The sequence below is a fragment of the Hibiscus syriacus genome, unplaced genomic scaffold (assembly GCF_006381635.1).
Source record: "Hibiscus syriacus cultivar Baekdansim isolate YM2019G1 unplaced genomic scaffold, ASM638163v2 tig00110370_pilon, whole genome shotgun sequence".
Classification (NCBI taxonomy): Eukaryota; Viridiplantae; Streptophyta; class Magnoliopsida; order Malvales; family Malvaceae; genus Hibiscus; species Hibiscus syriacus.
The window spans coordinates 11324-31783 of NW_024062707.1; the positions used below are offsets into that span (position 1 = coordinate 11324).

Here is a 20460-nt window from a genome sequence, read left to right on the forward strand (position 1 = left end):
GGTTTCGATTGATTTTATTGGGGTTCTTTTTCTCTGAAATATAGTTTTTTTTTCCAGCCAACTAGAATCAGTCATCAAATCCTTATGGTCCCTAGGAATCTTTGTAACTCAACATCCTAAAAACCCACTAACAAAACCTGTTCTTTTTCGCGTGGATTCGAATCTTTCTATTTTTGGGTCAGAAAAGGCGACTGCCTTTCCATAAGTCTCACAATCATCTGGTCCCGTATATCAGGACCGCCACCAAAAAAGGGGCTTTTTCAAGTTATTCAGGTTTTCTCTTGTCATTGCCTTCCTTGCTTCTTTTTTAATATTCTTACATTCACATGATAGATTATTGGACAGACATGAAACTAGTGTTTATGTAAGTGTGTATCCATCAATTAATACACAACAGAAATAAATATTATACTTGTCTGAATCTCAATGAGGACAGTGGAGAAAGCATAGGCAAAGGCAATGTTCCCCACCTGTTGACACGAAGGATCCAAAGCACAATCTCAAGGTTTTCGATGAAACACAAGCCACTCAAATGAAACAGGAAAGGAGTTCATTTATATCTTTGTTGTTATATGTACTTGTTGCATGCAGATATGCGAGCTTTAGATTACCTGCAACTTTGGCAATGGAGAGTCCAAGGCCAATGGAAGAGTAGGCGAAAGACATGATGGCTGCTAAGATTGAGAGCCATGAAAGCTTGTGGAAGTTTGGGATTTGGCTGAGAATGATCTGAATGCAACCGAAGATTATCATGAATGGGTAGTTTGATGTCTGGCATTTCACATGGTGTCCATGTTTGTGGTAGCAATTTGACCTTTTGACGGCCCTGATTACACAGCAAAAGAACATGTTGACCGGAAATTTCAATGCGCAAGGATCACTATCAAAGAGAAATTTCAAACTTGTATGATCTTTTTTTTATTATACTTACACCATGCTAATTGACGTGTGATAGTGTAACCAATGGTTATTCCAATAAGATTTCCATACTGAGCTAAATCACAGAATTGGACTTTTCTTCCCCCTGCAAGAAAAAACAAAACGAAGCACTGAATTTGATATTTCGTTGAGAAACCTGACAATAATCATGTGAAGTGTACGTTGTAGACCTAAGTAAGATCTAACAGCATCCATGTAAGTGTAGTTTCTTCGTCCATGGACAAAACCCGGAGCCCTATAGGAATCAGCAAGGAGAGTAGATGTGAAGTAAGTGATGAAGGAGAAAGCCATGAGAACAATTGGACCAGCCACCCAATCCAACTGAGCAATATGCAAGCGATAGCACTCCAGATCCAATCACCGCTGTGATAATATGAGCACTAGTAGTGACCCAAGTCCCTTCATATAACAAGAAAACCTATTAAACGTGTAAAAGAAGAATGATACATAATAAGAATATTTCAGGTAAACTAACCGGTTCTTTTGATTCGACCATCATCGTCCACGTTCTTGGGGATATCACCATTCTCATAATCTCCAGGGTTTTTCTCAACGAACATGATGAAGCAAAGGTCAAACGAGAGTAAAGGAAAATATAACTGGGTTTTGAGACTGTATTAGAGAGAAATGGAACATATATAGGCTTGATTGGAGCCTGAGCGTGGGAACTGGGTTTTGGGCAGGGACTGCACCATTGATGGTAATCGTTTGTGCTTTCTGGGTCTTCTCTCATAGGAGCGTTCCCCAGTCCCCCACTCCTTGGTTTTTGGAAATATGCATCAGGATATTTCTAAGTTTCTAACCATCCACTGTGGTTTACCACAGCTAGCATTTCTGATTTTGAGTTTTGACTGTGCTTTTTTAGTGGTCTTTGTATTTAGGATAATTGAGGTGCGCTTAGAAGTTCTATATCGATTACGGTGAATCAGTTTGTCTCAGTACATTGAGATCGAACACCGTATATACATACATGAGTATCAAATATTAACGTTATTTGAATCTTGGTGATTACGAATAGAACAAATTGGATTGAGAGGATCTCCCTTAACTCTGTATTACTCGATTTAAATTAGTCAATCAATAGATCGAAAACCGATGATTATACTGAAAAAAATATGAACATTTTAAATTTTTTAACAATTATTATTTTGTGTTCACCCCAAATTTATTAAATAAAAATATACATCAAAATCTTATTTTATACATAAAAATAAATATTTTTATAAATAAATAAGTTAATAAATATTTTTATAAAATATTTATAAATTATAAATTTGTGAACTATTTCATATTAAAGTTTTTATCTATTTTTTATTAAAAAAAGTAAAATTGATATCATTTTACGACTTAAAAGATTTTATCAAATAATTAATTGATCAAAACTTAAATAAAACTTTTGACAGTTAAAAAACAGATTTCACTGGCTATAAAACCTATTATTGCATGCATATTCAATGTACAAATGTATGTTTGGGTGCGTTTTCAATTGAAAAAAACAAAAAAGTAAGAGGCTCTTGTCGCAACCGTCTTTCGGTTGGGCTTCGGAATTGGGCTTCGACTTAGGAAAATATGGATTGGAGTCGCCACCGACTACTTTAAAACGAATTTAGGTGGGTCAGATACCATTTTACCTGATTTGTGTTGTACCAGAAACGTGTCGAGTTCGGGAGTCGGTTACGGTCAAGAAAGGATTAGCACTCTTGAACCACACTTTCGGTACTACATAATTTTCAATTGTCTTAAATTAAGAAAATTGTAATTTTAAATAAAAATGTAAAATTTGATCCTGTTTACTTACCTTAGATTGATTTGAAAATATCCTTAAAAAATTGAGAAATGTGTTAGATAAACAAGGTAAAGAAAACAAATAAGATAAAGAGAATAAAATAAAAGGAAAAAAAATAAAATAAATAAATAAGATAAGGAAAAAATAGTAAAGTAATAATTATATATAGTAATATTTGAAAAAGGAAAATATATATATATATACATCAAAGTATAAATAAAATAAATAAGCTATATATATATACAACAAATATTTAAAAATAGAAAAGTTACCCTCTCACTTCACCGAAAGTAGGGGGTTTTAGTCAGAAAAAAGATAAAAAGAGGAAAGTGTGAGAGACTTTAGTTAGAAATAAAACAAAAAAATGGGTCTTCTAAGTTAGTAGTATATAATATAATGTTTAATAATAATAATGATAAAGACAAAAGATTTTTTAAAAATAATATAATAATGAATAAAAAATGAAAAAAATAAAAAATAATATATATATATAAAGTTATAAGATATATTACGTAAATAAAGAAATAATCAAATAAAAATAATTAAGAATATAAATATATTAATAATAGGTATATAAATAAACTATTAAAAGTATAAAAAATATATATAACTAGATAAAGATAATTACAATATATAGTAATAATAGACTTATAAGTAAAATATTAAAGAAATATATATATATATATATATATATATATATATAAATATAGTACAAAATCAAATGAAAATAATTTAAAATATATATATATATATATATACGTATAATAATAACATGAATAATAAAAATAAATGAATAAAATATTCATATAATAAATAAAGAGACTAATATAGATTTTTAAAAAGCTCTTCCCCTCCTTTAACCGAAAATCAAACCGGTTTTTCAAAATAAGCCTCGGGGAAGCGTAGATCTAAGAGAAAAGATCTCGGTTCCCTTGTGTTCATCGGCCCTTTCAAAGTAAAAACGGAAAAGAAGAAGTGAAACAAGCCGCATGCAAGCGAGAATCGAAGCATATAGGTAAAAATACATTTTTTATTTCTCTGTTGAAAATTACAAGCGAATCTTTGGGGCTTATTGCATATTTGCTTTGGTATTTTTTTTGTTTGCGTAATCCCGTATGATAATCGTGTCCTACAAATGGGAAGGATTACATGTATTTATAGTGAAAAAAACTAACTAACAATAGAATCCTAATGCAACTAGACTCCTTGCTCGGCTGTTGCACCTTTGTTGGTGTGGTTGTTGCTTTAAAAGATATGGTGGTGGAAGAGTCCTCTTAGGAGATGAACTCTTGCTAGTTCTATCTTTTAAGAAAATTGGTGTCTACAGCTGCCCCTCTTTATCTTCTTTCGTGGAACAAAAAATAGGACAAAGATAAAAAGACACAAATTTCCGTTCAGTGGAGTTGAAGAATAACTCCCTGTCGAATTGAGTTGCGGATGGCTCCTCCGTCGCGAAGTCGAGTCCATCTTGAAATGATTTGAATCAGAATGTGGCTTCTTGTTGTAGTCCACTTTGGTCTTCTTCTCGATTTAAAGACCTTGGCTAAAAATTCGACTGGAAAGTAATCCCTTGACTCTATAATGTGGTTGATATGCTCTCGAGCTGAATGAAACCGAACTCGAAAAGTCTTCGTTGACAGATAGCTTTTCTCGACTTAAGCTATGCTGACGGAAAAAAGGCTTCTTGCTACTAAGGCACGGCTAACCCAGATATTCTTCTCGGCTTGAAAACCTCGATTGTAGCCGGATAATAGTGTGATTGAGGTGTCATCAAGCTGAATGGAATTGAACTCGATAATTTTCGCTGACAGATAGCCCTTCTTGCCTTGAGCTATGCTGTAAATTTGATTTACCTCTGAGCTGAATGTAATCGAACTCAAAGGTCTTTGATGATAGATAACCCTTCTTTGAGTTGGATATCCTTCGTCGTGAAGTTGAAATCCAATCTAGAGATGGATGCTGCTTGTGTGCACGATTCCCCTTCGTCGTGAAGTTGAAATCGAAGTAGGTAGTATTGTTATGAGTCCAATATCCTCCGTCGTGAAGTTGAAATTGGCTCTGAAACTAGGAAATTGTTTGTTGACAGTCGGCCGCCCCTTCGCTGTGAAGTTGAGCTTGTGTTGTCTCGAGTTCAATATCCTTCGCTGTGAAGTTGAAATTGGCTCTGAAATTGGGAAATTGTTTGTTGACAACCAGCCGTCCCTTCGTTGTGAATTTGAACTTGTGTCGTCTTGAGTCCAATATCCTTCGCTGTGAAGTTAAAATTGGCTCTGAAATTGGGAAATTGTTTGCTGACAACCAGCCGTCCCTTCGTTGTAAAGTTGAACTTGTGTTGTCTTGAGTCCAATAGCCTTCGCTGTGAAGTTGAAATTGACTCTGAAACTGAAAAGTGGTTTGTTGACAACCAGCCGTCCCTTTGTGAAGTTGAACTTGTGTTGTCTTGAGTTCAATATCCTTTGCTGTGAAGTTGAAATTGGCTCTGAAACTGGGAAATTGTTTTGTTGACAACCAGTCGTCCCTTCGTTGTGACTCTGAATGAAACTGAAAAATGGTTTGTTGACAACCACCCATCCATTCGTTGTGAAGTTGAACTTGTGTTGCCTCGAGTCCAATATCCTTCGCTGTGAAGTTGAAATTGACTCTGAATGAAACTAAAAAGTGGTTTGTTGACAACCAGTCGTCCTTTCGTTGTGAAGTTGAACTTGTGTTGTCTCGAGTGACACGATATCCTCCGTCGTGGAGTTGAAATCGCTGATGGCCCCTTCGTCGTGAAATTGAGCTTTGACTTGAATATCCTTCGTCGTGAAGTTGAAATCCAAGTATCATATGTTGTGGGTGGACACAATTCCCTTCGCCGTGAAGTTGAAACCGTGGATGATATCTTTATTGTGAAATTCGGCTTCGAGCTAGATATCCTTCGTCGTGAAGTTAAAATCTACTCTCGAGTTGATTGTGTAGCTTTGAGCTCAATATCCTTCGCTGCGAAGTTGAAATTGACTCTAGCTAAAACCTGAAAAAGTTATGCATATATGTGATGAGATGGATGCAATGCTCTTAGGTATGCCTAAAATGCATATGCAACATATGTTATTTTTGGGCTCAGAAGAGAAATCTCGATCTCCGGTTGCTTTTCTAGAATCTTCAAGTTCTGATCCCTGATCTCGAATTCTTCAAATGTTCAAATCTGATGTGCTCATTCTATTTTCTTGATTTGAGAAATGCTTTCGACCATCCCAAGTATGTGCTTGAGCTGAGTGTAACGGTTCAGATGATGCTTCAAGAGAAATTGTCTCGAAAGAGACAGAATTCGTTTCAAGGGAAACGATCTCAAAGATATCTGCTGTTTCATGAGAAACGGTCTCAAGGGAGATAAAATTTTGTTTTAAGAAAACTGTCTCAAGAGAGACAAAACTTAGTTCCAAAAGAAATTGTCTCACGGGGAGATAAAATTAGTTCCAAGGAAAACATATTCAAAGATTTTTTTTCAAGGGAAACTGTCTAAAGAGAGACAAAATTCATTTCAAGGGAAATGTTTTAAATGTTTATGTTTCAAAGGTTTTTGTGTTTCAAGAGAAACAATTTCAAAGGTTTTTTCCAAGGGAAACTGTCTCAAGAGAGACAAAGTTTGTTTCAAGGGAAACTGTCTCAAGAGAGACAATGGTGAGCACGATTCCCTTCTTCGTGAAGTTGAAACCGTGGGTGGCCCCTTCGCCGTGAAGTTGAGCCTGGTAATTGGATATCATTCGTCGTGAAGTTGAAATCCAACTTGAAAATGCGAACTGGATCGGTTCTGAATTAGCTCTCGAACTCGTCTGAAGTTGATTCTAAGATCTGTCGATCTTTCAATATATCAAATTAGTTGAGGTGTAGCTCCTTGCTACTGAGCTAAGCAACCACTATCGATTTTTACAAACTCTTTTGAATCAGGTATCTTTCGCATTGAAGTTGAAACTTGACTCTAAAGCTGCAAAAATTATGTATGCTAAAAATGATAAATGTGATGCTCTCAAGTATGTCTAAGATGCATACAACATGAATTAATGTCATTTATCTCTTGGATAGAGCCTCATTTTTTGCCTGCTTGTTTCTGCATGTGGAGGAAATGCCTTCAGAAGGTCAGATAATTCGCATTAGGATGTTGAATCCCCAAAGATGCCCCAATATCCAAAAATGCCCCAATATTTGATGTTGAATCTTCAAAGATGCCCCAAATGTTCCTCATTTCTTGCTTCAACATTGATTCTGAGCACGAGCTTTGTGTCTAAGAGTCACATGTCATTTACCAAGATCCACTCTAGAGAGACTGTCTTGTTTGAAAAAAATGTTTTTCTTTCTCTTTTATTTTCAAAGTTATGAAAATATCAATTAAAAGAGTTTCGAAAATGTTTAACCAAAAGTTTTGAAAATATTGTCACTTTCACGGTTTTACAATTGAGACGAATCATAAAACTAGAGTTCATCGGATATCAAAGAATTAATTACAATGTTAATCCTTCAATAAATTATAGCTATTTGACAAGTGTCAAGATCAAAGCTATCTTTGGGAAATGGTTAAGTAAGGAACGGATAAAAAGTCTCAGATTATCGTGTTTGGTCAAAGGTTTGGCATTTTATGCTCAAAGGATTGATGGGGTAGCTTGCATGTTTCTCTGCTGGAAGTGTTCTCTAACTCCCAACCTTCGTTGTCACACTCGGATTGTGTGATGCCTTATCAAGGAATTTGTGTGATCGCCTCAGTTGCACAATTTTTATATTCGAGCCGCCTTTTCAGGTTTTCAACTCGAACCCTCCTTTGGTTTCAAGACGTTATTCAGGATTTACGTCTTGAACCCCCTTTGTCAATTTTCTCTATCATGCATTAATTACATTATTTTTTTGCAAATTAATCCTGATGGGCGGGATGAAATCTGAAGATAGTCTCTTCTGTTTAGAAATCCATGTATGATTAGAAGAGACTTTTAAGGCACGTAATGTAGGCCAGGGTTCATGGTTATGAAAGAAAAGGATAAATAGGCCCAAATAAGTGTTTCAGGGTATTGAACCAATGATCAATTCATTCTGATGCCCTCGATCTTGTCTTGCTCAAAATGTCTCTTTCTCCTGATGCTCTATGATCTTTGAGTTAAGTGATTTAGTGATTCAAGCATGATTGTGCTTGATCAATCTCATAGTTTAAAGCTTGATGTGCCATTTGTCTTTAGGGAATCTTTGCATGTGCTTTTTGTCCCTTTTCCTTTTGATTTTTGCTTCTTTTCTTTTTTGTTCTTGTTTTTTTCTTTTTTGCTTCTTTTCTTTTTTGTTCTTGATTGAATCTTCTCACTTGGTATTTGGCCCACCTTTTGGTATTTCCTTTGGATTGATGTCTTCACTCATGTGAGCAGATTTCTTCTACCTTGCCCCCAGTGTGGAGGGTGATCCTTGGTTAGGGTTGAATCAGAAGAAAAATACTATAGGCTCAAAAGGGGACACAAGGGATATATTTTTCTCCTATTGTGAAGGGATAAAGAAAGAAAGTCGTTCATCATTTCATACATTGAAGTCCTCACAGAAGAGGTACCCCAGGGGGATAGATTTTCAGGATTAATTATATTTACATGAAAACAGTGTAATTAATGCATGATAGAATTATTTCGGATGAATTCTTCTTCTTTTTCCCCCCAGATGTCTTAATGTTCAAGCTCCCTGCGAGATGCCCCAAGTTATGTCTTAGAAGAATGCTCATGTTCAAATGAACAACTCGATGCTGTGGGCTTTAATGGTGTAAAAATGTCAATTTTGAGTCTAAAAAGACAATGGTGTGATCTTATTGACTAAAAGAAAGGTGTGGGTGTATCAAAAAGATAAAGGTAATGTACAAGAATTTCAAAGGGAGGTAATGTAAAAATTTGGTAATGACCATGAGTTATTTTGGGTAAAGAATCAAGGTATTTTGTTTTGGAGTTTGAGACAGGATAAGAAAGTTCTAACCTTGTCATATGTCAAAAATCTATAATTCTTGAGGAATTAAAAGAATCCTTAATTCATTTAATATTCGAAGAACTAAAGATTAGAATTTGTTCAATTGCTACACCTTAGAAAGTGGCATAAATTCAATCCTTTAAAAGATTAAGCAAACGATGAAAGATTAGAGACGTGTTTAAACAAAACAATCCTCTAAGTGCAAATGGTATATGACATGCCCCCTTCTTCGGTCGTTTATGCCGCTGAATCCATCAGGTTTTGGATCTTGCGCTTCAGCGCCTTATAGTTCTCAGAGAAATGTTTGGGGCTTCTTATGTGGTAACAGCTAACAGCTTCAACATCGTAGTCCTTAGGATATGGGGATTCTTTTCTTAGATCATCCTGGTCGGCTTTGTCCTGCAATCAGCTAATCAGGCTCTTTAATGTTACAATCTTGCTTCCATGTGGTTAAATCCACTTCATCGAGTCCTTCATGACTTAATTTCATGTTTGTGAAAATGCTTAAAAATGTAGATGAAGATGCAAAAATGCAAAATGCAAGAATGCATGAAATGTTCGAGGCATTGATCTAGAAAAGTGTCCATTATTATAAATAATCTTTACTTAGACAAAAATGTTTTATCTTGTAAGAGACATAAAAACGATCAAAGGTATATTCGGACTAAATTCTCTAGACCCCGAACAACTTCTAGTAGGTTGACAAGTCTTCTGTCTTCATCTGTCACTGGTTGTATGCCTTGTCGGACCATTCCAACTTCCCTTTCCAGGCCGTGTAGATGATGAGCTGCCTTCTGTACTTGATCCAGGAAGTCTCGGATGACTGCGTCTCTGGCCTTCACCCTTTGTTGTGCTTGCTCCCAACGGAAACACCACTGTAAACCTCCGTCGAAGAGAACTATCTGAAGCTTGGTCACTTTATTCTTGAACCCATCTACAATAGCTTCTAACTCAGCTATTGTTTTTCCATCTCTCTCATGTTGTTTCTCCAGATCAGCCATCTGGATTCTCAAGCATTGGTTTTGATGCTGACTGTCTGCTAAGTGCCTTTGGGCAGTCTTCATCTGTTCCTTCCAAGCTCTCTCATCAGGCCCTTCGAACTTTCTTTTCAGGCTATGAGCTTCGTCTTTCCAGTATTCAGAAGCCATTTTCAACTTGGAGTTATCATTGACTTTATCTTGATACCCATTTCTCAAGTCTTCGAGCTCAAAACAGACTTTTTTCTGTTCTTTTTCAAGTTTGTCTGCTCGATCTTTCTGAGAGTCGGCATCTAGCTTCCACTAATAGCGCTCAGCTTCAAGCTCCTTTACCCTCTGCTTCAGCTCGTTATTCACAGCTTCAAACTCTGTCTTGGCTATCTCAAGTTCAGAAAAGACGGGCCTGAGATGTTCTTCCAGGGTTCGGGTGTCCTCACAGTCTGGCACCGGGATATTGTCATTTTTTCTCAATCTTCGCCACTCCACATAGTCCAGAGTAAGCATGTTTCTGGCAGCTACAACATCCATCCGGAATACTTTCTTCCATGAATCGACTGCTTCCTTGATCATCTTCTTATAGTTATCACCGTGATACTCAAACTCTGATCTGGCTAGTCCGCATGTTGCTGGGACAAACTAACGTGCCCCATACTGTCTAAGTGCTAACAACGGAGCATACCCAACTGCACCCCAAAGTCCAAGTAAGGTCATAGTGTCGGAGTCCCTACATCGAAAAAGAACGTCACTGAGGAACAACCAGGGGGCTCTCCAGGTAATATCCTGATCTTGGAGATGAGTGAAGACTTTCATCCACTTCTCTTTTGAAGCGCCTTCATGCCATTTCATAGTGATGAACTCTCTCAAAGGTGAATACGTAGTGCTAAATCGGCGGTAGGCAACCCTATTAGTCTTCTAGAAGTGGTTGTGAATCCAGACTTGAAGGAGCTGAACACACCCAATGAATCTACCTCCGCCAGCTCTTCGGCAATGGTTGAGAGACCAAAAGGTCTCGGCTAAGATGGTCGGTGCTGGGTTGACTCGTTTCGAAAGTTGCTCAAACAGTTCCACCACGGCTGCGTCAATGTACCCCAAAGTCTTCGGGAATATAATCAGGCCATACAGACCCAGTGCAAACAGGTCTATTACCTTCCATTCATCGGGATGGTCCTTCATCAGTTGTTTGATATGAAGCCAACCAATTCCTTCCCCACTGCCTTTACATCGAGCTCAGTCTGTTACCCATCTTTCGTCAACCCCAGCAACCTTGGCTAGTGCACTCTTGAAAGGCTGACTTTTGATGTGTTTAATATAAGCTCGCTCCAGTCTGATATTTTCACAGTGCAACAGTGTAGTGTACTCTTCAATGGTGGGCACCATGTCCTCCTGATTAAAAGTGAAGCAACTGTATCTCGGGTTCCAGAACTGAACCAAGGCTCTGATCAAGGGCTCATCAGTCTTGATTTGAAGCAACAATGCAATGTCACCATACCGTTGGCTGAACTTCTGTTTCTGATCATTCTTCCAACTGCCCCAGATGTCCCAAAGCTCTTGCATGTCGTTCTGCTTTAGGCTGATAAAGGCGTAGCTAACCAGCTCTGACACATAACTTCCTTGAAGACTATCTCCATTTTCCTTCTGAGTCTTCTTAGACCATAGTCGTACCTCGGGGTTTTTAATCTCTTGTATTACAACACCTTTATCCATTAATTCAGATTATTTTGTGTAACAAACACCTTTTTAGGGATCAATGACCTCTTGTTATGATGCAAATGCTTTAAAAACAAACACAAAGGCAAACAGTTAGTAAAATAAAAATAAAAAAAATAATAATAAAAAAAATAAATGGCAAGAAAAAACATAAGAGAAAAAAAACATGGTTAGGAAAGAAATGTCCTAGGTTTTGGAATGTGGTTTTGGGGTAGGCTCTATTTCTTCAAATTCTCCCGGTTTAGGTTCTAAAAAATGGTACCCGAGTTCTCCTTGCTGGTGCCCCCTTGGGCTTACCAGACCCTTAGTCCTAAACCCATCACATGCTTGTGTGGACTAAGTTAAACTCGAGAGGACACATTCCCTTATGTCTATGCGAAGAATAAATTCACACGAAGACCTAAGGTATATGAATCCCCAAGGCTACTTGCTTGGCATATGCAGTGAATAAATTCACACAAATGCGTCGCTTTCACCCCACTTAAAACGGGTTCGGAGCTCGGGTTTAGAGCCTTGAATGAAAAAATTTGGAAAGTTGAAATCACTAGAAAACGGCCAGTTCAACTATTTACTCGAAAAAATAATCAAAGGTAAGTAATAAGGATCGAAATGTTACCTTAAAATTTAAACTTACCCTTTTCGTTAAAAAGACAACTGGAAATTACCTTAGCCTGACTCACTTACCTGTGTCCCCAGCGGAGTCGCCATAGCTGTAGACATCAATTTTCTTAAAAGATAGAACTAGCAAGAGTTCATCTCCTAAGAGGACTCTTCCACCACCATATCTTTTAAAGCAACAACCACACCAACAAAGGTGCAACAACCGAGCAAGGAGTCTAGTTGCATTAGGATTCTATTGTTAGTTAGTTTTTTTCACTATAAATACATGTAATCCTTCCCATTTGTAGGACACGATTATCATACGGGATTACGCAAACAAAAAAATACCCAAAGCAAATATGCAATAAGCCCCAAAGATTCCTTGTAATTTTCAACAGAGAAATAAAAGAGGTATTTTTACCTATATTGCTTCGATTCTCGCTTGCATGCGGCTTGTTTCACTTCTTCTTTTCCGTTTTTACTTTGAAATGGCTGATGAACACAAGGGAACCGAGATCTTTTCTCTTAGATCTACGCTTCCCCGAGGCTTATTTTGAAAAACCGATTTGATTTTCGGTTAAAGGAGGGTAAGAGCTTTTTAAAAATTTATATTAGTCCCTTTATTTATTATATGGATATTTTATTCATTTATTTTTATTATTCATGTTATTATTATACGTATATATATATATATATTTTAAATTATTTTCATTTGATTTTTTACTATATTTTATTATATATATATATATATATATATATATTTCTTTAATATTTTACTTATAAGTCTATTATTACTATATATATTGTAATTATCTTTATCTAGTTATATATATACTTTTAATAGTTTATTTATATACCTATTATTAATATATATATATATATATATATATATATATATATATATATATATATATATATATATATATATATATAATTATTTTTATTTGATTATTTCTTTATTTACGTATATATCTTATAACTTATATATATATATATATATATATATATATATATATATTTTTATTATTTTCATTTTTTTATTCATTATTATATTATTTTTAAAAAAAATCTTATGTATTTATCATTATTATTATTAAACATTATATTATATACTACTAACTTAGAGTGCCCATTTTTTTTATTATTTCTAACTAAAGTCTCTCACACTTTCCTATTTTTTTCTTATTTCTGACTTAAGCCCCCCACTTTCGGTGAAGTGAGAGGGTAACTTTTCTATTTTTAAATATTTGTTGTATGTATATATAGTTTATTTATTTTATTAATACTTTGATGTATATATATATATATATATTCCTTTTTCAAATATTACTATATATAATTATTATTTTACTATTTTTTTTCTTATCTTATTTATTTATTTTATTTTTTTCCTTTTATTTTATTCTCTTTATCTTATTTGTTTTCTTTACCCTGTTTATCTAACACATTTCTCGATTTTTTAAGGATATTTTCAAATCAATCTAAGGTAAGTAATCAGGATCAAATTTTACCTTTTTATTTAAAATTATAATTTTCTTAATTTAAGACAACTGGAAATTATGTGGTACCGAAAGGACGGTTCAAGGGTGCTAATCATTCCTTGATCATAACCGACTCCCGAACTCGACACGTTTCTGGTACAACGCAGATCAGGTAAAATGGTGTCCGACCCACCTAAATTCGTTTTAAAGTGGTCGGTGGTGACTCCAATCCACATTTTCCTAATTCGAAGCCCAATTCCGAAGCCCAACCGAAAGACGGTTGCGACAGCTCTTTATAACCATAAGCTTAAAAGAATAAGAGTAAATTGCATTGCAGTAATTTTGTTATTAATAAATTTATAATTGAATAATCATATTTTAAAATTTATAATAAAATCATTCGATTTATTAATTATAGCAATCAAGCTACAAAAGTTAAAACACGTTTGAAATTCAATGAACTGAGTGTAACATTCAATTAAAGTAACTCAATTGCAACATTTTAAAATAAAATGACCCAAATGGAAACTTGCTAACAATAAAGTGGCATGTCTGTAATCTACCGAAAGAATAAATAATTGAATTTCCATCTCTACCCTCATTGATCCAGTATAATAACAGATTTTTTTGTTCCCCGCGGAATAATAGCAGAACCTTTGACAGGCAGGCAGCCATACTTTAGACTCCCGGTAAATTTTCTAGGGTTTGCAAAAGAGGTGAAACTCGAAAATGGAAGGCTGGGACCCGAACACGAAGTCGACGCTGACCCAGATCCCGCTACTCACGACGAAGGCGGGTCCCAGAGACGGCTCAACATGGACTCAGCGGCTGAAAGAGGAGTATAGAGCTTTGATCGCCTACACGCAGATGAACAAGTCCAACGACAACGATTGGTTCCGGATATCCGCCGCCAATCCCGAAGGGACTCGTTGGACCGGCAAGTGTTGGTACGTCCATAACCTTCTCAAGTACGAATTCGATCTCCAGTTTGATATCCCCGTTACTTATCCGGCCACTGCTCCCGAGCTCGAGTTGCCCGAACTAGATGGCAAGACTCAGAAGGTGAACCTTTGATTTTTATTTTCTCTTTTGTTAATTGCTTGGTTTGCTGATTACTTTGTTTTCTTTTGGTAGATGTATAGAGGAGGGAAGATTTGCTTGACCGTGCATTTCAAGCCACTTTGGGCAAAAAATTGGTATGCTGAATTTTGGGGTTTCTTTTTATTTTCTGAATTCGGTAGTTTCGATGATTTAATCTATTGAATTGTATGCTCTCGTGATTTATTTCAGTTTGGAAGGATATTAGTGATATAGAAAGTAGAAGTTTTTTGTTTTTTATTTTATTATATGCGCTTGAAGTCTACAATTATGAATCTACTGTTCGGTTCTATGTACTTCGGGAGTCAGATTGATTTTTTCCCCCCAGGAGAGTACTTTGAGGATCATGCGATACCCATACCCTTGCTCAATTATGAGATTGACAGGTAACAAAATAAAGAGTTGGAGCAATATAAATTAGGTTTTGATAAGAAATGGAATCCCAATTCTAGAATAGAAGTGACTTGAATGTGTAGGTGTCGATGGAATCTGAAATCTAAAATGAAACCTTTGATAAAGGAAGTTTACATGACATTGTGTCTGTGTTCATAAAATTTTATCAAAAAATTTTTGGTTTTGCATACACAAATCATCCTTGAGCTATTTCCAGATGCTCATTTTCATGGATTAAAAAAATTATCTGTCCTTTAAGGAACACGATCAATTTGTCCAATTCAGGCAAATGATCTTAACAAATGTTAGTTTTTGGCGACAGTCTAACCGGTAGTACCAAATGTTAGTTCTTGGTGACACAGTCTAATATGTACGGTTTAAGGAAGATATAGAGGACAATTTTGAGCTAACCATGGGGCAGAAGGGATAGACACCGCTTTATCCACCTCTGTTCCCACTCGTGGATGAATTTTGCAAACAACAGTATCTATTGATGTCGGCTATTCAACAGTTCTATCACTCTGCTTTATCACACACTTTCTTCTGGAATTGTTACTCAATGTTTGTATCTTCTTTGATCTTGTTGTGCAGTCCTAGGTTTGGTATAGCACATGCACTTTGTTTGGGTCTTGCTCCATGGCTTGCTGCAGAGATTCCGATTCTCGTCGATTCTGGGATGATCAAGCATAAGGATGATGCAGCCTCATCAAATGTTTCTTAGCATATCGATTCCGGGATGATCAATCAAGCGGATGATGCGGCCTCATCAGATGATTCCTTAGCATTTTCAGATGTTAAAGGCGAACCTTGAGTTTTCATAAATAAGCACTCAAACAATAATCATACAGCTTTATGGACAAACTCATCTGTATTGTGATCAAATGATAATGTTGACCCTAAAAATAAAATGAAAACAAATGAGATGACTATCTAGCTCAGTTGGTAGAGTACAAGATTCTTAACTTTAAGGTCGTGGGATCGAGTTCCAGGACATTTATAATTCGGAGGTCTTTTACGGAAGTTGTTTTTAACCTGGTGTTAAGGGCCGTCTATTATCTTATCTTCCTTTATCTCATTACATATGATAATAAGAGATAATCATTTTTTTAGGATAAAATTCTAAAACATTCAAATAATAAAAACCTAAAAATAAGCAAGTGATAATTGTCAAATTTAAATTCAAATGCAAATTAAAATCCTACGAAATTTTCGTCCTTCCTACTAAAAGGTACTGGTTGGGTCGCCTTCTGGAAGTTGCTATTAATTGAACTATAAGAATCTTATACGTTGAACATTGTCATATCTCAAGTCAAGTTTATGTGTCAAATCTCGATTCTAGAATAAAAAAATGCAAAACTTGCTTCTTTAATGCTGTAAAACTTGCTTCTTTAACGTTGTTTCTGGATATTAAAGTCCTACATAAAAAAAGAAATAAAACAATCCAAATCAACAATATCAAAGAAACATCCAGGAGTAATTAATTATAAAATAATAACAAAATAAATCACTCATCATCCTCTGACTGGAAATCAAGTTATCCACATACTAGGGTCAATTACCACATATAACAATGAGGATACATTTTGGGTTGAAGAAGCTCCAAGCAAGGCGTTGCTCCAGACGGAGGACGATCAAAGGTAGCTCAATCCTCTCTAGATGAAGGGGGTTCTACTAAGCTTTGTTCGTAGGATCTACGGTTTTGTTTTCTTTGCTTTCCTTGAAGAGTGTTCGACGATTCATCTTTTACAGGGGAATAAAGGCCAATTTGCTCAGCCATGGAAATTTCCAGATTTGTGTTCTTTTCTGGTTTTCGTTTTCTTTTATTTCATTTGGTTTTGGGTTTCCGTTTTTTGTACTTCGTTGTTGGACTACAGCTGGACTTGGTTGGTGTTTCCTTTAACTTTAATTAATAAATAGCAACCTAGTGTTTTTCAGTAAAAAGTAAATTGTAGATGAATATTATTGTTAAGATAATAATTATATTTTATATTACTGTGTTAAAAATATCCTTCATATTTAATCAAATAATTATTTTGATCTTAATAAAAAATTATTATTTTGGCATAAGTTTTTTTGATCACTTTAGCTCTCAACATTTTATTTTAGGGACAAAATGCCACTCCATTGATAGAAATTATTAGTCAATAAACAGTCAATGTTCCAAAATATATATTTTTATCTTAAAATAAAATATTATGATAAAAATATCCAAAAATATAAGGATTAGAATGATTATTTAACCCACATTAAGAGTATTTTCACCAATGTTAAGATATTTTAATATTTTAAAAATTATGTAAAAGAATAATTATTTGATCAAATATTAAAAATATTTTTTTGACGTACACCTTTCATATAATTATTCTATATAGAATATAATGTATAAACAATACCTCAAGAGGGTATAAAAAGGAAATAACAAATATGGATAATGACGTGGGCTATAACTGAATTATATCCGTGAGAGGAAGGGATCCGGGCCTCATAAAGAGAGAAAAGGGGCAAAAGCGTCATATCACTTATCCCAGACAATCGCTTCTATATATACCTTCATCTACAAAATCTAGGGTATAAAATGCCCCAAATCGTCTCCGCCCAAACGAAAAATAATTTCCCCTTCCACCATAATTGAACGTTGAGCTCCTGAAAAATTCTTCAAAAGCTCCAACATTTCCAGACATCCGCAATCGCTTTGGCTCCAAATTTCGTAGTTTCTTCATTCAAAAATCATATACTAAATTTACTTTTATCATTTTTTTAACTTTTTTCGATATCGAGATTTACAGTTTTTCTTTTTAGTTTTTGCGCAGATCGGGTAAATAATGGCGACGTTTGAGCTTTATCGGAGGTCAACGATCGGGATGTGTTTGACGGAGACTTTGGATGAGATGGTTTCAAGCAGTACTCTGAGCCCTGAGCTCGCTATTCAGGTTCTCGTCCCGTTCGATAAGGTATTGTTACAACATTGTTTTGATTATCTCTTTCCCCCTTCCCTCCTTGATCATTTTTATTCATTTTGTTCTCATTTTTTAGTCTATGACTGAAGCTTTGGAAAGTCAAGTGAAAAGCAAGGTTTCCATTAAGGTACATTCTTTTTACTTTAGTAGAAAATGAAGATCTTTGTGTTCTATGTTTGCGGTGATCTGTTGTTTCTATGAACAACTGTGGTAAAATATTTTGTTTTAGATCTGTTAGTTAAGTGCAATTTTAACCTTATCTTTTAATGTAGTACCTGTGTCTTCCCATCCTCGAAGAGAGAATTTTCGCCATCCGTGAATGGTGAAATACCCCTTTATTTTATTTTACAAGTATTTGCAGGGATCAAAATCTAGCTTGGGTGTTAATTGTAATGGTAGTAGAGTTGCATATATGGTACCTAGTTGTGGTTATAACTGGTTACTATTTATCTTCAGCAAGCGTGTTTTGCATTTATACGACGAGAGTACTAGCAAGCAGCACACATGATTGCTTCCTTTTCTTTTTTGCGTGTATACTCGCATGTATGGCATATTTTTCATCATGTTGGAGTCATGTTCATGCGAGATACATCTTCAACACTTTGACAGTTCCTTGACAGAAATGTCCATGCTTCATAGCTCTCATATTTCTAAAATGTTTACTAGGATCAGTGTTGATGATTTGAAGTGCAGAGTGAACACATCTTAATTATATTTTCAAACCTTCTGTTATGCCAAAAAATTGGGTTATTTTAGTATACATGCTAGATAAACATTTTCAGGGACCTGAAATGATAGACTTGTGGAGAGCTTACTTGTTTGAAAAAGTTCCTTTCTATCATACATGTTAATGTATCTTTGTTTTGGTATGTATTTCGTTACTTTTCAAGAACAGTCAAAATTGATAGTTGGCACTATGGCTCCTCTAATTGCTCATCGGTATTTTTTTCTAAATCGTGTTTCTTTTCTTATGTATCTAAACTTTTAGCTTTCTTCCACTAGGCTGCTTTGACTTTATTTTCTTTTAATTATTGAGGTTTGAAGTATATTCGTATATGGAGATAAGGATATGTCCGTCAAAGGACTCTAACTACATGAAAACTTGAAAAAATAAGCATGTTCACCTTGGATATGTACTTCTATCTGGGATTCACACTCGAGTCTGACTAGTATAGGTTTGTTGTTAGTTGTTTTGACCAGTCACCATTCATAAATACATTATTTGTGGGCTTATGTATTCTTTAGTAACGGGCCTTAAATCAATATACGACTAAGCATTGCCAGGCAAAAGCCTGTGCTGTTATTTGCATTTGAATGCTGATATTGTCTTGTATGTTTATGCTACAGGGACATCTGCACACTTATAGATTCTGTGACAATGTTTGGACCTTCATCTTACAGGATGCTTTGTTTAAGAACGAGGATTCTCAGGAAAATGTTGGTCGAGTCAAAATAGTAGCATGCGACTCTAAGCTGCTCTCACAATGAAATGTCAAATCAGTGTTGGGTCTGATGGTGGTGTAAGGGGATGGTTGACTGAAGATTGGATGGCATATATATTACGTATATATATTAATTGTAAGCCATCAACCTTTATGGATGAGTTTTTTCTTTGTTCGTTCATTTTATTTTTCTTTCTTATAACATTACGGAGGTGAAAATTTTCAGAACAAAAAGATGAAATTTATTTATTTATGACAATAATGATTTATATCTATGTTATTCAGACACGATGTCATTTTTTATGTGTGTTTGTCGATAATGGTACATTCAATTTTTAAAGTTTTCTCATGTTCGAATATAATGCGAGTCCTTGTGATCTTATATCAAAGTTAGGTCCGTCACATGTTAATACCTAATCCCATAAGAGGTTGACTACCATTACTCCCTTAGGGAAGTTGTGCATGCATTGGCTTGTGAATTACGTGGTAGGGGTGTTTATCGACCGAGTTGAGCAGTGTTCGATTTGTGCTCGTCAAATCTAATTTTGGTTAGATTTAGAAAATCTAATTTTGGTTAAATCTAAATCTAATTTTGGGATGAATAGTAGAAGAAGACACAAATATATGAATCATGCATACGAATTCAATTTAAAAGTCCAAAATGCTACAATATTAAAATATAAAACTTTAATCATGGTTGTGAACTTAAAATGTTACTTTTTTGTGAATTTTGAAAATGACCGTAATTATACATTGTGTTTTAATTGGATCTATATATTATAAATTTTAATTAACATCTATGATTAATTAATATAACTATTTAACTAGTACTCCAAATTCCCCTAATTGTATTGCTATTTTATAGGCAACAAACTTGTTATAAGAACCAACCCAAAGAAGCAAAAATCCCAAAATATGGAACAGACTCCAGCCATTAAAAAACTAATTCAACCTGCAAATTACAAACACGATAACCAGAACATCGATTGTGCAGTTCTTATCCTATAAATGTTACGGCTAGAAGAATATTTTCTTAAATATTTAGATTATGATATTTTTTAACTCGATTTAAAGAATCCATTTAAATTTTGAATTAATTTAGAAATTAAATAACTCCATTAA

General features: G+C 34.9%; 3 protein-coding genes and 1 pseudogene across 5 annotated transcripts; 2 read left to right on the plus strand and 2 right to left on the minus strand.

The window, feature by feature from the left end:
* Positions 1-423: 423 nt before the first annotated feature.
* On the minus strand, positions 424-992 carry LOC120121307 (amino acid permease 6-like). Its single transcript, XM_039140691.1, has 3 exons — positions 932-992; positions 612-826; positions 424-470 (listed from the first exon to the last, which is right to left on the minus strand). The coding sequence occupies exons 1-3, from the start codon at positions 934-936 to the stop codon at positions 424-426; spliced, it is 267 nt and encodes an 88-aa protein (XP_038996622.1). The 5' UTR covers positions 937-992.
* Positions 993-999: 7 nt separating this feature from the next.
* Positions 1000-1502, minus strand: LOC120121322 (annotated as a pseudogene).
* A 6031-nt stretch (positions 1503-7533) lies between these two features.
* Positions 7534-19626, plus strand: LOC120121312 (transcription initiation factor IIA subunit 2-like). Of its 3 annotated transcripts, XM_039140700.1 has the most exons (5): positions 7534-7546; positions 16729-16734; positions 17739-17890; positions 17973-18023; positions 19244-19626. In XM_039140700.1, the coding sequence occupies exons 3-5, from the start codon at positions 17762-17764 to the stop codon at positions 19382-19384; spliced, it is 321 nt and encodes a 106-aa protein (XP_038996631.1). In that variant the 5' UTR covers positions 7534-7546; positions 16729-16734; positions 17739-17761; the 3' UTR covers positions 19385-19626. The 3 variants fall into 3 exon arrangements, with proteins under 3 accessions (XP_038996631.1, XP_038996630.1, XP_038996629.1); XM_039140699.1 differs by lacking the exons at positions 7534-7546; positions 16729-16734 and adding an exon at positions 17521-17646; XM_039140698.1 differs by lacking the exons at positions 7534-7546; positions 16729-16734 and adding an exon at positions 17521-17646 and having other exon boundaries at positions 17750-17890.
* On the plus strand, positions 14088-15889 carry LOC120121311 (ubiquitin-fold modifier-conjugating enzyme 1-like). Its single transcript, XM_039140697.1, has 3 exons — positions 14088-14510; positions 14583-14644; positions 15531-15889. Exons 1-3 carry the CDS (start codon positions 14178-14180, stop codon positions 15658-15660), a joined length of 525 nt encoding a protein of 174 aa, XP_038996628.1. The 5' UTR covers positions 14088-14177; the 3' UTR covers positions 15661-15889.
* Positions 19627-20460: the final 834 nt, after the last annotated feature.

Bases quoted from the DNA above. Each gene is read 5' to 3' on its own strand.
- LOC120121307 (XM_039140691.1), bottom strand. The intron at 471-611 runs GTAATCTAAAGC...TCGTGTCAACAG, and splicing joins CTCCATTGCCAAAGTTGCAG to GTGGGGAACATTGCCTTTGC.
- LOC120121311 (XM_039140697.1), top strand. From the start codon at position 14,178: ATGGAAGGCTGGGACCCGAACACGAAGTCGACGCTGACCCAGATCCCG. The intron at 14,511-14,582 runs GTGAACCTTTGA...TTCTTTTGGTAG, and splicing joins TAGATGGCAAGACTCAGAAG to ATGTATAGAGGAGGGAAGAT. The intron at 14,645-15,530 runs GTATGCTGAATT...CTTGTTGTGCAG, and splicing joins CCACTTTGGGCAAAAAATTG to TCCTAGGTTTGGTATAGCAC.
- LOC120121312 (XM_039140700.1), top strand. From the start codon at position 17,762: ATGGCGACGTTTGAGCTTTATCGGAGGTCAACGATCGGGATGTGTTTG. The intron at 17,891-17,972 runs GTATTGTTACAA...CTCATTTTTTAG, and splicing joins TTCTCGTCCCGTTCGATAAG to TCTATGACTGAAGCTTTGGA. The intron at 18,024-19,243 runs GTACATTCTTTT...TTTATGCTACAG, and splicing joins AAAGCAAGGTTTCCATTAAG to GGACATCTGCACACTTATAG.